Genomic DNA, 12,014 nt, shown 5'->3' with positions numbered 1-12,014 from the left:
CCAGGAAGGCTTATTAGTATATAGCTGGCCTTTCCCCAGAGTCTCTGATTCAGCAGGTTTGGGGTGAGGCCCAAGAATCTGCATTTCTAACAAGTTTCTAGATGCTCACACTTTGAGAACCATGGCAATAGCATGACCCAAAAGAATGGGGCAACATGAGGCACCTGGGCAAGACCAGAAGGGGTGCCTTAAGGAGGCGCAGAGGGGTCCTGTTATGGCCCTTGAATCCTACCTTATATATGCCTACATCTGCTGTCCCTAGGGCACTAAGTTTGGTGTCTCCTGTGGACAGATGATTCTTAGAATGGCTAACGTAGCACATATAATCCCAGAATTTGGACTATTTCTGGAAGAAATCAAGAATGTGTACTTCCAAAAGCCATGTCTGTGGAAAGATTTGTGTTCAGTGTAATGAATTCACTGTCCAGAGGGCACAAGTAGCAGATGGGGATGCCCTGATGGGGCCGAGCCCACAAAAATGGATTCACTCCAGGGTGGAATGAAAAGGGCGGGCAGATAGGATCTCCTTGATTCCCTAGGAAAGCAATGTATCCTGGCCCAGGAAAAAAAACAGCATTATCTATTGTTGCATCTTAATGGAATAACTCAAACTTAATGATGGAAAAAAATGAAAGAAAAAAATGAAGTCTAGACTTCTTTACAAAATCAGTGCAGTGATGGTAGGAGAGGGGGTACAACCAAACTCTACTCCCCGAGGTCAGGACATCTTTAGCTCTAGAGGCCTAATATAAAATAGGGTGCACAATAATTGTGCAGCAAATATTTTTGATTGACTTATGACCAAAATTTTATTGATAATGTGTATGAAGGTACCAAACACCACAATATCTAATCATGTCAAAATCCAACCCAACTGAGTACAGATTTGAAAACCTTGTAAGAATTCCATGAGTCTGGCAAGGCCAACACTCATATCTCTCTTTCACAGCTAGGTTTGGGCCAACTGAGGCTTAGTGTGACCTTGGGTGGTCTCTGGACCTTAGTTTTCTCTCTGTGAGTCCAGCCTGGTGGTGCCCAGAGATGTATCGGTGGGTTTCTGGCCACTGCGTATAGGATCCTGGCACTCTGGGAACATCACTGTAGGCTCTTGGGAGCATAATTATGACTGTGAAAGAGGCCAGTGCTTCAGTCTATGGGAAGCCCTAACTTTACAGATGACATTTCTTTGGTTAGTAATGAACTCCACAGAACGACACTGATTATTAGCAGGTTGACCAGTTGGTTGGGTCAGCCTCCCACCTGTACAAGGATCCTTTACAACATTTGGCAGATGGATATCCAGATAGTGTCCAGGTAGCTCGCTACCACCCGAACTCCTTCGGGTGGTACCTCTCAGGGTGGTGGCTCCTACCACTCTTAAGGCCTTCCCCGGATTCAGCCAGCATCTGGCTCCCAGGAGCTCCTGCTCCTCAGACCCTCATTCTGAATCCTACAGTTACACAGGGCATCCTGGCCCCTCTGTGATCTGTCAGTCCTTCTCTCCTGCCTTTCTAAGAGGCTGAATAGCCCCAGATCCTCCAGCTCTTCTTCAGATGACATGGTGGCCAGGCCCTCCTTCCCCCTGACCAATCCTCCGCCCTGGATATGTTCCCGTCTGTAAGAAGGGAGGTTCATCCCTCTGACCTCACCTCACAACATATGTGAACACACTGGCAGAATACGTCAGGGAGAGGGCCTGATGTCATGCACTCATGGAGCTAGGGGAACTCAAGGCCTCATGAGGTCTCCCTCTGGCTTGGAGCAGGAACTCCTGGGCAGCACTCCTAATCCGTGAGGAAAACATTCCCTCTCCCTCCCTGGAATACCCCTGCCTCCTCCTGATTACAAACCTGGCTCTGGAATTGGGACACTCTTTAGAGCTACTGTCCCCTTGGTTTCCATCCAAAAACTGGGTTCAGAACTAGTGTTTGCTGCCTTGGGACAGTAAGCCCTTGAGGGGAAAGCCGCTCCCAAGCAGGCTCGCCTTACTGCGTTTGAGCAGAGAGCTGTGGTGGTGGGGAGTGGGTGGGCACATCAGGGGTTACCAGTCACCTGTGTCAGGGGCAACACACTCGCACTTGTAGGTGGTGATGGAGTCAGGCTTAAAGTCCATGTTGATGGGGTAATACTTGAAGGCACCGATCATCTTCTTGATGGCATCATAGATGAAGATGAAGCTGATGAGGGTGGAGAAGCCCTCCTCAGTGAAGCGGGTGATATACTTGATGATAAAGCTGGCATCTGTGGCCACCAGGATAAGGCACTGGACGGCTGAGTGTAGGCCAATCCAGAGGCGGAACTCCATGTAGTCCAGGCCATTGCCTCTGGAAGGCAGAGGGAAGTGAGGGGCCTCCAGCCCAGGGCTCTTGGCTGTGCTTGGCTCCCAGGACCTACCTTGAGTGGCTCTTCTGTGCCCCTTGCGGCACAAATGCCCTCCTAGGAACTATGAGAGGACTGGGAACAAGGACAATTTCTGGGTAGGGTTGCCTGGTCTTTGAGAATTTTGGGAAAGGATCTCAAGGGGGTGGTAAGAAGGTGCTAAGACATCTCAGTTCTCACACACTTGGTAACAAATACCCAAAGCAAATGAAAAACGGAATTTCAGAGTGATAGAGCTGGGGCAGGCCTTAGAAACTACCTCATGTTACAGATGAGCAACTGAGCCCAGAGTGGTGATGGGAGCTGCCTGGGTCAGGGTGCAACTTTCTGACCTTCAGCTCAAGACTTTAGACACTGACTTTCAAGTCATAATTTCTCAGGAGCAGAGTGATGTGCCTTGCCTCCTCTGGTCTCTCCTGCATTTCTCCCCATTGACTGTGCTAATATGGCTTTCCCACTAGGATAGCTTAGAGACCCGCTGCTGGAGGGAGTCAGAAGGGACCACCTGGCAGTCCTTCCCACAGGTAAAAAACAGCTGCAGAACCTTCTTACCCCTGCCTCCCCTTTGGAGGTATTCCCCTGTCCAAGCCTCGGCATACTGCCCCAAGCATGAGAGGATCCCCCGGGGGCCGCCAAGGGGCACCTACTTGCTGAAGTCGAAGAGGAGCTTCTCGAAGATGAGGATGGGCCCTGTGCTGCTGAGGATGATGAGAGGCTGTCCCGAGAAGAGGCAGAACAAGGAGCCGGCCATGGTAGTGCCCAGGAAGCTCTCCATCACTCCCTAGGGGGCACGAGGAGTATGAGGCTCAGCGGAGGCAGAAGGGGCCTCTTGGCACAGGCCAAACACTCTCTCCAAGAGCCCAGACCACAGTGCTCATCCCTTATTCTGAGCCACCTCCTCATGAAATTCTGCTCCCTGTCTCCTATAACACGACCCCCGATCATCGCCAGCATCACAGTCTCTACTTCCATTTGGATAGAGTTCCCATGTGACTCTTTTTGGCACCATAGGGCTTAGAAAACACGGCTGCTGATGGATGTGCTTGTCCTTGTGACCACTCTCTGCCCAGAGGACAGCCCTTCCATCCATCCAATTCTTGCTCATTCAAATATTTATCAGGTACTTTTAGAGGTCAGACAACTTATCCCTTCAAAACCCATTAAGTGCCTACTATGTACCAGCCATTGTGCTAGGTATTAAGGACACATCAGTGAGCAAGATAATGTGTCTTCTGTCTAGTGGGAGATACTGATAAGTAACCAAGCAATTTCCATACAGCAGAGTTTCTCAACCTCAGCACTACTGACATTTCAAGCTGGATAATTCCTCATTGGGGGGCATGTCCTTTGCACTGTAGGGTGTTTGTCGGCATCCCTGGCCTCTACCCACCAGATGCCAGTAGCATCCTGCCCCTGCCCCTCCCAGTCATAACAACCAGAACTGTCTCTCCATATTTCCCAATATCTCCTGGGGGTCAGAATTGTTCCTTGTTGAGAACCACTGTCAAGGGGTGTGATCAGCTGGGTTAGGTTCAGAGTGCTGTAGGAGCACACAGTAACAGAAAAGGGTGGTCAGGAAGGCCTCCCAAGAGGTATGTAAGCAGAAACTGAGACCCAAAAAATGAGCAGGGAATTGACCCAGAGAACAGGGTAAGTGGTGAGAAACTTCCAGGAAGAGGGAACCGGATTTACAAAGGCTGGAGCTGAAAAGGAAAATGCCTTTGAAGAACTGAGAGATGATCAGGGTTGTTGGAAACAGGAATGCAGAATGGGTGAGGAGGACAGGAATCTGAGGATGGGACTACTGGGAGATGAGGCTTGGGGGCAGATAGGGGTATGTCATGAGGGCCAAGGTGGGAAGCTGGGACCTATGAGTCAAGGATGATGCATGGACAGCTGGGTGAACCATGGTGCCACTTGCTATACCAGGGGGAGCAGCAGGTCTAGAAGGAAGATAATGGATACAATGTTGGCCCTGTGAATTGGGGGAGCAGCCAGGTGGACATGTCCAGGAGGCAGCTGGATTTCAGACTGGTAGCTCAGGAGAATGGTGTAGGCTGGATGGAGATAGGCATTCATCTCAGTTTATCTGGGAAAAAGAATCTTCACCTTGGTGCTCTGAGCTTTCCAAGGATTTGTACCCTGAAGGCGCCCATGAAAGAAGAACTTGGCCTAGGAAAAGGGTTGGTGTCTCTGCTGAGCTGATGTTTTCCCTAGGGAGGTCAGTGCTGTTGTCATGGTGACAGTTTACCATCCCTCTAAAAATATCTTAACTCCAAGCTAAGAATATAAGGTTGGTTAAAGAAAAAAGTGTGCAGTGAAGGCTACAATTAGCAACTCAATTAATTGTGCTGATTAAATTCATTTAAGTATTAGTGGGAAAAGCATCAAATAACAAAGCAGATGATTCTCCTTAAAAGTATGGTCTATTAACATCCCTTAAATTTGGTCTTTAGTAACATGACTTAGCTTTAGATCTTTTGATAATGTTAGCTTGTTATTATTTTTTGAAGGGTTAAGGATTACTAAAAGTTATGGTCTGAACCTGGGTGGTGGATGAAACCCAAATCTTGATTTTGGGATTAGTGTGAAGCTTACTGCCACTGGGTGGCAGAAGGTTTTATGGTGGTTTGCATGCATGTCCCCAGCTCACACACCTGATAATTGTCAGTGGCATCCCCCAGAAGCCCACCAAAGGTGATTGCATTGGTGATACAGCCGAGGTAGATGAATAAGATAGCAGAGATGGACTGAATGTGGAAGCCATCGTAGAAGTCACTCGGAAACCAGGGCAGCTTCCTCTTGACATCCAGACGCAGGCCACCGAAGAACCTGCTCAAGACAGGGCCAGGGGCTGCTTTCTCAGCACAAACACCAGTGCAGGGGCAGGGCTATTTACAGGAGCCTGCAGAGGCTGGGGCAAGGAAGGAGACTTGACTAGGGATGGACGGGGACAGAGATCTTCCCATAAGAACATTTAAGATCAGGGAAAAATTCTCACAGGACTGTAAGTTTGTGGTCAGCACCATCCCCACTGGGAAGGGTGGTCACAGACAGCCTGGATGGGAGAGGGAAGCCTGATGGGAATGTGTTCTGGTGTAGAACTAACATTCTATGGGGAATAGAAATCCTGGGGTCAACAGATTCCTCAGTGATGTCCCTGATTATCTGCAAGTCTATGCTTGATAAACACAGGTGTGTACAAATTTATGAAATAGAGACAGCCCAGATTACAACAGAGATTCATCAAGGGTAGGTTCTGAACCTTACAACTGGTTTCTTTACTCTCTGAAACAACCGGTTGGGGAATTTTAGGTTTAGGGACAGTGTTTACTGGGGATATTATTCCCCACAGCTCCTAGCACAACGTTTGGCATGAAACAGGGTTTCTCAGCCTTGATACTGCTGACATTTAGGCTGGACCATCCTTTGTTGTGGGGGACTGTTGAGCATGTTGAGCAGCTTCCCTGGCTTCTATCCACCAGATGCCAGCAGCATCTCCCCTCTAGCTGTAACGAACAAAAATGTCTCTGGACATTGCCAAATGTCCCCTTGGGGTAAGGGCAAGCTGCCCCCAGTTGAGAACCACTGGCTAGCACAGAGCCAAAAGCATATGAAATTCTCAAATCATGATTTACACATAGCTCTGCAGGGCCATGTTTTTCCCTAAATTCAAATCAGTCTGAGTTATTCCAAGAGCTGGCAAAGAAACCCAAGCAGGAAATTGTTCTCTTGTTTTGTAAGAAAGAAAACAAAAGAAAAGTTTTTGAATAAGTAACCTAAGGTTAAAAAATATTCATATGGTACTGTTACAGATTGAATTGTGTCCCCTAAAATGATAATCAAAATCCTAACCACCTGTGAAGGTGACCGTATTTGGAAATAGGGTCTTTGCAGAGGTAATCAAGTTAAGATGAGGTCATTCAGGTGGGCCCTAATCCAACAGACTGTTGTCCTCATAAACGCAGGACAATGCTGTGTGAAGACAGACATGGGGAGAACAGCACATGTGACCCAGGTGGCGACTGGAGTGGAGCAGTGGCAAGCCCACGCAGTAAGGATCCACTGGCCACCACCACAGCCAGGGAGAGGCCGAAGGATGCTACCCTCAGTCTCAGAGGAAGCGTGGCTCTGCAGACAGCCTGATTTGGAACTTCTAGCCACCAGAACAAAATTTCTATAGTTTAAGCCACCTAGTATGTGATACTTTGTCATGGGAGCCATAGACACAAAGAGAGGGTGTCTAGAGGAAAGTTGGGGGTTCCTCCGCTCCTGCGCTGGGTCCACTCTCCCCTCGAAGCAAAAATCCCCTCCCCTGACTTTTGCTGGAGTCAGCAGGGGCTTGGAGGGCGTGGGGAGGAAAAGGGTGCTGTGGCCCGACCCTATCGCCCAGAGTGGGCGCTGCAGGCAGAGGTGGGGAAGGGTCCTCTGGGTGGCTGAGAAGGACAGAAGTCTAAAGGATGGCTGGCGTCACTGTCAGGCCTGGGATGGGCACCTTCCTGTCCAGATAAGCTCTTCTCCGATCTCGTGCACGGCGGGCATCTCCCGGTCGTCCCCGCTGCTTCCCGCGCCGGCCCCGCCGCCGCCGCCGCCGCCGCCGTTGCCTCCTCCTCCAGCAGCACCCGCTGCGGCCGCTGTGCCTCCCGCGACGGAGCCATTCATCTGGCCCAGCTCCGCCAGGGAGAACACAGATTTCCTGGGGGGTAAGCGGGCAGGAGGGCTCCCAATACTGGGAAGAGCTCAGCCCCTCCAGGACTGTCCCCAGAACACCTCTTAATTCTCTAACAACAATCACGAAATATCTTAAAATGCAGAGATAAATGCAGAAAATGATCTAACAGTGCCCACACACAGGCCACCCAGATTTTACAGATGTTCACATTCAGCATGTTTGCCTCTTTTTAGAGAGAGAAATAAAATGAAACCGGGGTGGGGAAAGAAGTATAAACCCATGTATGCTGGTATCTTCCTTTCAAATCCAAAAAGGAAAAAAAAAAAAAAAAAAAAAGAAATGAACAGACTTGAACTTTTCTTTGTACCACTCCCCCCTTGACCCCTCCATTCACATACACACCTCTTGTCAGCAGAGGGCACTTTCTTGGGCGGCTCAATTCGGATATTTGGGTCCCATTCTCCAGGGGGAAGGACGATGACTTCGTCCAGAAACTCATCAATCCCTGCGATCAGATCCTCCCGATTTCGGGCTTTATAGGCCACATCACTGAAGAGCTGGTGACGAAAGAGGAAGGAGAGAGAGGTCGGCTCTCTTGCTGCCGTTCCCTCCTGATCCATCTCCTGGGAGCACATCACATACAGTTTCAAAGAAAATCACTTTGAATCATTGCTGCTGCTACCAACCCACGCTCTATTTTTGAGGTAAGAACATTGCCCCGCTTGTGAATATGGCACAGAGGGAAACGGCAACTTTGGGGAAAGGCGGCCCTCCCCCGGACCTGGAGGCCAGGTCTCGGTGTTCCAGCTGTAGGACCTCGTTGAGTTACTTACCTTTCTGCTTTCAGGTTTGCACAGAGCAAGCTCATTAGAAAACCTGTGCAGAGCCTAGTCCAAGAAGCTCCAGTATTTTAAGTCTGTTTATGTCTTAGCTCTTCATCCTTGGAGGGTCAGTCTGCATCATTCTGCTGTCTTCAGAGTGTTCTTTCTGATGCACAGGTGGGATTGGGTCATATCCATGTTTAAAGTCCTCTAGGCTCCCCATCACTCCAGGGACAGTGTGAGCTCAGCTCTATTTAGTCACCAGCTTACCTCTCTGGCATTACCTCTTGCTCTCGAAACTCTTAGACACTGATCCTAAGTGGAACCACTTCCATCCAGGTTCTCTTCTCCAAGCTTTGGCCCCTGAACCCTCTGTCTGGAATGCTTGCCTCCTCAGCTGGTGTGGGCCTACCTAACTCCAGCCCATTCACAGCTTAAAGGCCCCTCATGTCCCCCTGGGCAGACAGCATATAGTTCACTTTAGAATCATAGGTCTGTCTCTCCCTCTGGATGGGTGCACCTAAAGGGCAATGATTATTCCCTGATTCCAGGACCCTCAGCACCCTCCACAGGCCTGGCACACAGTAGGTGCTAAAACGTGCCTGTTGGATAAGTGCATGAATGAAAGCACAGTGCTCGATGCAGGAGCCATGACATTCAGGAGGACATGCCTCTCGTTACCACTTACATCATCTACCATGAGGGTCGCGATAGCACGGCCAATTTCATTGTAGGATTTTGCTCTCCCAGAAGGTCCAAGCAGTATGAATAGAAATCTGCAAAGAAGATGAAGGATGAGGAGGAAAGTGAGAAGGAAAAATAGAAGCAGGTGAAAAGAAGAATTCTCCAACCCTAAAAAGTATCCACTCTTAACACTTTAACTGACCATAAACATGTCCCTTTGGGTCCCATATTTGCTTTGGAAAGACATTTCCTCTTCACTCCCACTCGCCCCCACTGAGCATCTTCACCATTATCCTGCTGCCCAAGCTCGCCCAACAGCATCCCTCCCAGCTGTTGACTCCTTCTTTTTTTATGATTATTTAAAATAAACTCTAAAACTCTGCCCTAGTCAGAAGATCTCTCTCTCCAGCAATTCCCTAATTCTGCCTCTGCACTTTGAGGATGACCCAAGAGCACCATGTGCTGACTGCATGGAGTCTGGCCTCTGAGGGCGGGTGTGGGGCGTGGACGTCCATGGCCACACCTGGTGGGGACAGGAACCTCAGTCATGCCTCCCAGCATGGCTGACTGGATGAGACGCACGAAGGCAATGAACGGCTGGTCCAGGAAGTCCACCTCGCCCACGAGCACGTTGGAGGCTTCTGAGTCCTTGGGGATCTTCTTCATGAATTTGTTTTTCCGCTGGTCAGGGAGAGGAAACAATACCCATGGACACGTAGGCACAGTGGTGTCCTCTCTCAGCTCCCACCCCTTGTACTGGCTCTGGAGGCCCACTTAATAGAATTCTCCCAGTGTTTCTCAAGAGATTGAAAAAAACAACCACTCTCCCCCATTGTGCAGAAGGGGAGACTCAAAGTTGGCTGACCCTCGGGACCAACTAAGCCTGTGTTCTGGGAAGGCAACAGGCCATGACTTGACCCCTTGATATTCCTTTAATCAGTGAAAACTTTGCTCAATTTAAGTGTGAGCTTCAGTGTGAGGGTCAGAGAGACCCCTGGGCTTGCTGGATTCCACACTTCATCCCCTGGCCTCCTGCAGCCCAACCTGTTAGCTCTTACACGCCACAGTCCAGCCCTCTCTCTCTGCCCTCACCGTCGGTGGCTCCAGCAAGGACAGGCTCGTTCTGATGACCAGGGTGGATGCTTTTTGTTTACCCTTTGCCACCAGCTTCCTGGCTGACAGGAACCTCTGGACCATACCTCCTTGTCTGCGAGGCACCCCCAGGCCCCCAGGCCACCCCAAAGGACCTCCCAGGAAACTCATAGCTTCTGAGACTTTCCAACTGAGACTATGGAGGTTCTAGTGGCTAGTGTCTGTTCAGGGCAGGAAGGTCAAATGGACAGAGTGAGTGGCATCCAACATGAGAGGTACTGGAGATAAGCCTTCTGCCCAAGCTTATTTCCACTCTGTGTGTTTATGACTTGATTCCACTTTTACAATGAGAATGCTCCAGGAACGGCCACATTCAAGCTCTTCTTAGTCTTTAACATCTTAGGATGCATTCATCTTTCAGATTGCTTTCCCTCCAGGGAGCAAGGACTTGGGCAAGGGACAGAGACAGTTTCTAGAGAAAGCATGGAGAGAGAGTGTTCAGAGAGGGCGGGGCTGCTGGAAGTCCACAGTAGCCAACAAAGGAAGAAAGGGCCCAGAAGGTAGAGGTGTGTGCTAGAGAGAGATCCTGTAGACACAATTTGCCACCCATTCGCCATCTGCTGGGCTCCCCTGCTTCTTGTGAGCTCAGTGAAGACACAAGCCCCTTGTGTCTCTTCCTGTCCCTGAGGAGGGATTAGCTGGGAACATGGGCGATGTCCCGCCCCGCAGGCTCTCCTGTGCAGGGAGGGATGCACCCTGGGCTGCGGGGCCTACCAGCTGAGAAAGACACATGAGCAAGGGCTGCCCTCCAGTAATCTTTTAAATCCAAAAAAAAAAATAAAACCCTAAAAATAGGACCCTACCACAGTGAGAATAAGCAAGGGGAGGAGTTAACAGGAGGCCAAGTCCCAAAAGCTCAAAAAGTCCCTTTGTCACAGGCTCTGTCAGCTGATTCATAAGCAGGTTCTTCAGGACGGAGGGCAGGGTGTGCTATGGCCGCCACCATCCCCCTGCGGCTCTGGGCCCCCAGAATCAGGCTGGGAGGGGCCCCACAGCGGCAGGAGTGCCCTGGGAAACAAGGCTTTGGAAACGACAGAGATTCAGGGTGGCCCAGCCAGCACACTTGTGATCCCAGAGAGGAGTGAAACTGAAACAGGGCTTGGTTCCCCTTTGCAGGTTGTGAGGTTTGGTAAGGGGGCCTGGGGCCACCAGAAATGGGCCAAGCTGGGTTCTGCCTACCTTGGCTTGGCCACAGTCTGAACTGGGGTTTGTCCAACCAGGGACTCCATTTCTGGAACCCTGTGGGGATGCTGGTCCAGCTCCTCTGAGTCACTGCACCCAGCGAATCCATACCTGCTCCCTGGGATCACTCTGGTTCGCCCAAGGCTAGTGTGCAGTGATGAAGGATGCCCGTAAAGAGTGCCCACTGGCATACAAACTGTTGTCCCCACAACAAGCCACTGCTGCTGCAGATACTGAGAAGCAGCATAGCCCGATTGGTTAAGAGCGCTGGACACTGGTGTCAGGTGCCAGGCTCCCATCCCTAAATCAAGGCAACATTGCCTGGGGACTGTGACAGCTAGGATTCCTGCTGCCGCTTAGATATTTATGAAAGTACTCTGTGAAAGACTTTTACCAGGCAGTGCTTTCTTATTGTGGCTCCATTGTCTGTGTGCATGACCAGAGTAACATGGGGTTCTCTCTAAATAATATTCCAGGATTCTCTCTCCTAAGTCACTCCCAAATTAAGGACTCTAGAATCCAACTGCCTGGGTTGAATCCTGGTTCTGCCACCTCTCAGCTGTATGAACTTGGGCACACTATTTACCTGCTTAGAGCCTCAGTGTCTTCATGGGCAGAATGGAGATGAGGATAGGGCCTTCAGGATGCACACTGCGGAGCATAGAGCGTGTGCGCCTTAAATGTTGGTTGATGCTCTTATGGTTGTTACTGTTTTGTTGTTTTGGTCACCAAAGGACCCTCAGGACACTGACATGTGGGACTGTTTTTGTTTTGCCTTCCACCAAACTTGGGGGCTGCTCTGAAGGCCTGGAGGTCCCCAAGCTCCCGTGGACTCCTCACCAAATTTCAGGTTTCCTTCATCACCTTTCTTCCTACTTCTGGGGGCACAGGCAAGGGGACTATGAGGACTTCTGACCTTGAGATGTGCAGGGGTTGAAACTGAGGGGAGCCACCTCTGGGCTTCCTCAGGGGGCACAGTCACAGGTTTCTCTGGCTGTGGCCTTGGAACTTGAACTCAATGTGTTTGTAGGATTCCAATCTCATCAAAAGGGTTTCAGTCAAGCTGGCAGGAGATAAAAACTGATCTTATCCTGCCTGCTGAGGAGAAGACCCAGTATTGGACA

At 50.1% G+C, this 12,014-nt stretch overlaps 1 protein-coding gene across 10 annotated transcripts in view; it reads right to left on the bottom strand.

Annotated features, from left to right (window-relative positions):
* SLC4A5 (solute carrier family 4 member 5) overlaps positions 1-12,014 on the bottom strand; it is an 81,616-nt gene that overhangs the window by 26,143 nt on the left and 43,459 nt on the right. For all 10 annotated transcript variants that reach the window (XM_073211227.1, XM_037027221.2, XM_037027217.2 and 7 more), the window contains 7 exons: positions 9,080-9,237; positions 8,561-8,648; positions 7,454-7,608; positions 6,875-7,075; positions 5,037-5,211; positions 3,027-3,160; positions 2,053-2,324 (listed from right to left, as the gene is read on the bottom strand). In XM_073211227.1, coding sequence (XP_073067328.1) covers positions 2,053-2,324; positions 3,027-3,160; positions 5,037-5,211; positions 6,875-7,075; positions 7,454-7,608; positions 8,561-8,648; positions 9,080-9,237 — 1,183 coding nt within the window. The remainder of the gene's footprint in view (positions 1-2,052; positions 2,325-3,026; positions 3,161-5,036; positions 5,212-6,874; positions 7,076-7,453; positions 7,609-8,560; positions 8,649-9,079; positions 9,238-12,014) is intronic.

The sequence above is a fragment of the Manis javanica genome, chromosome 1, assembly GCF_040802235.1.
Source record: "Manis javanica isolate MJ-LG chromosome 1, MJ_LKY, whole genome shotgun sequence".
NCBI classification, from domain to species: domain Eukaryota; kingdom Metazoa; phylum Chordata; class Mammalia; order Pholidota; family Manidae; genus Manis; species Manis javanica.
The sequence above is the reverse complement of the archived record's forward strand: the minus strand, read 5'-3'. Positions and strand labels throughout refer to the sequence as shown.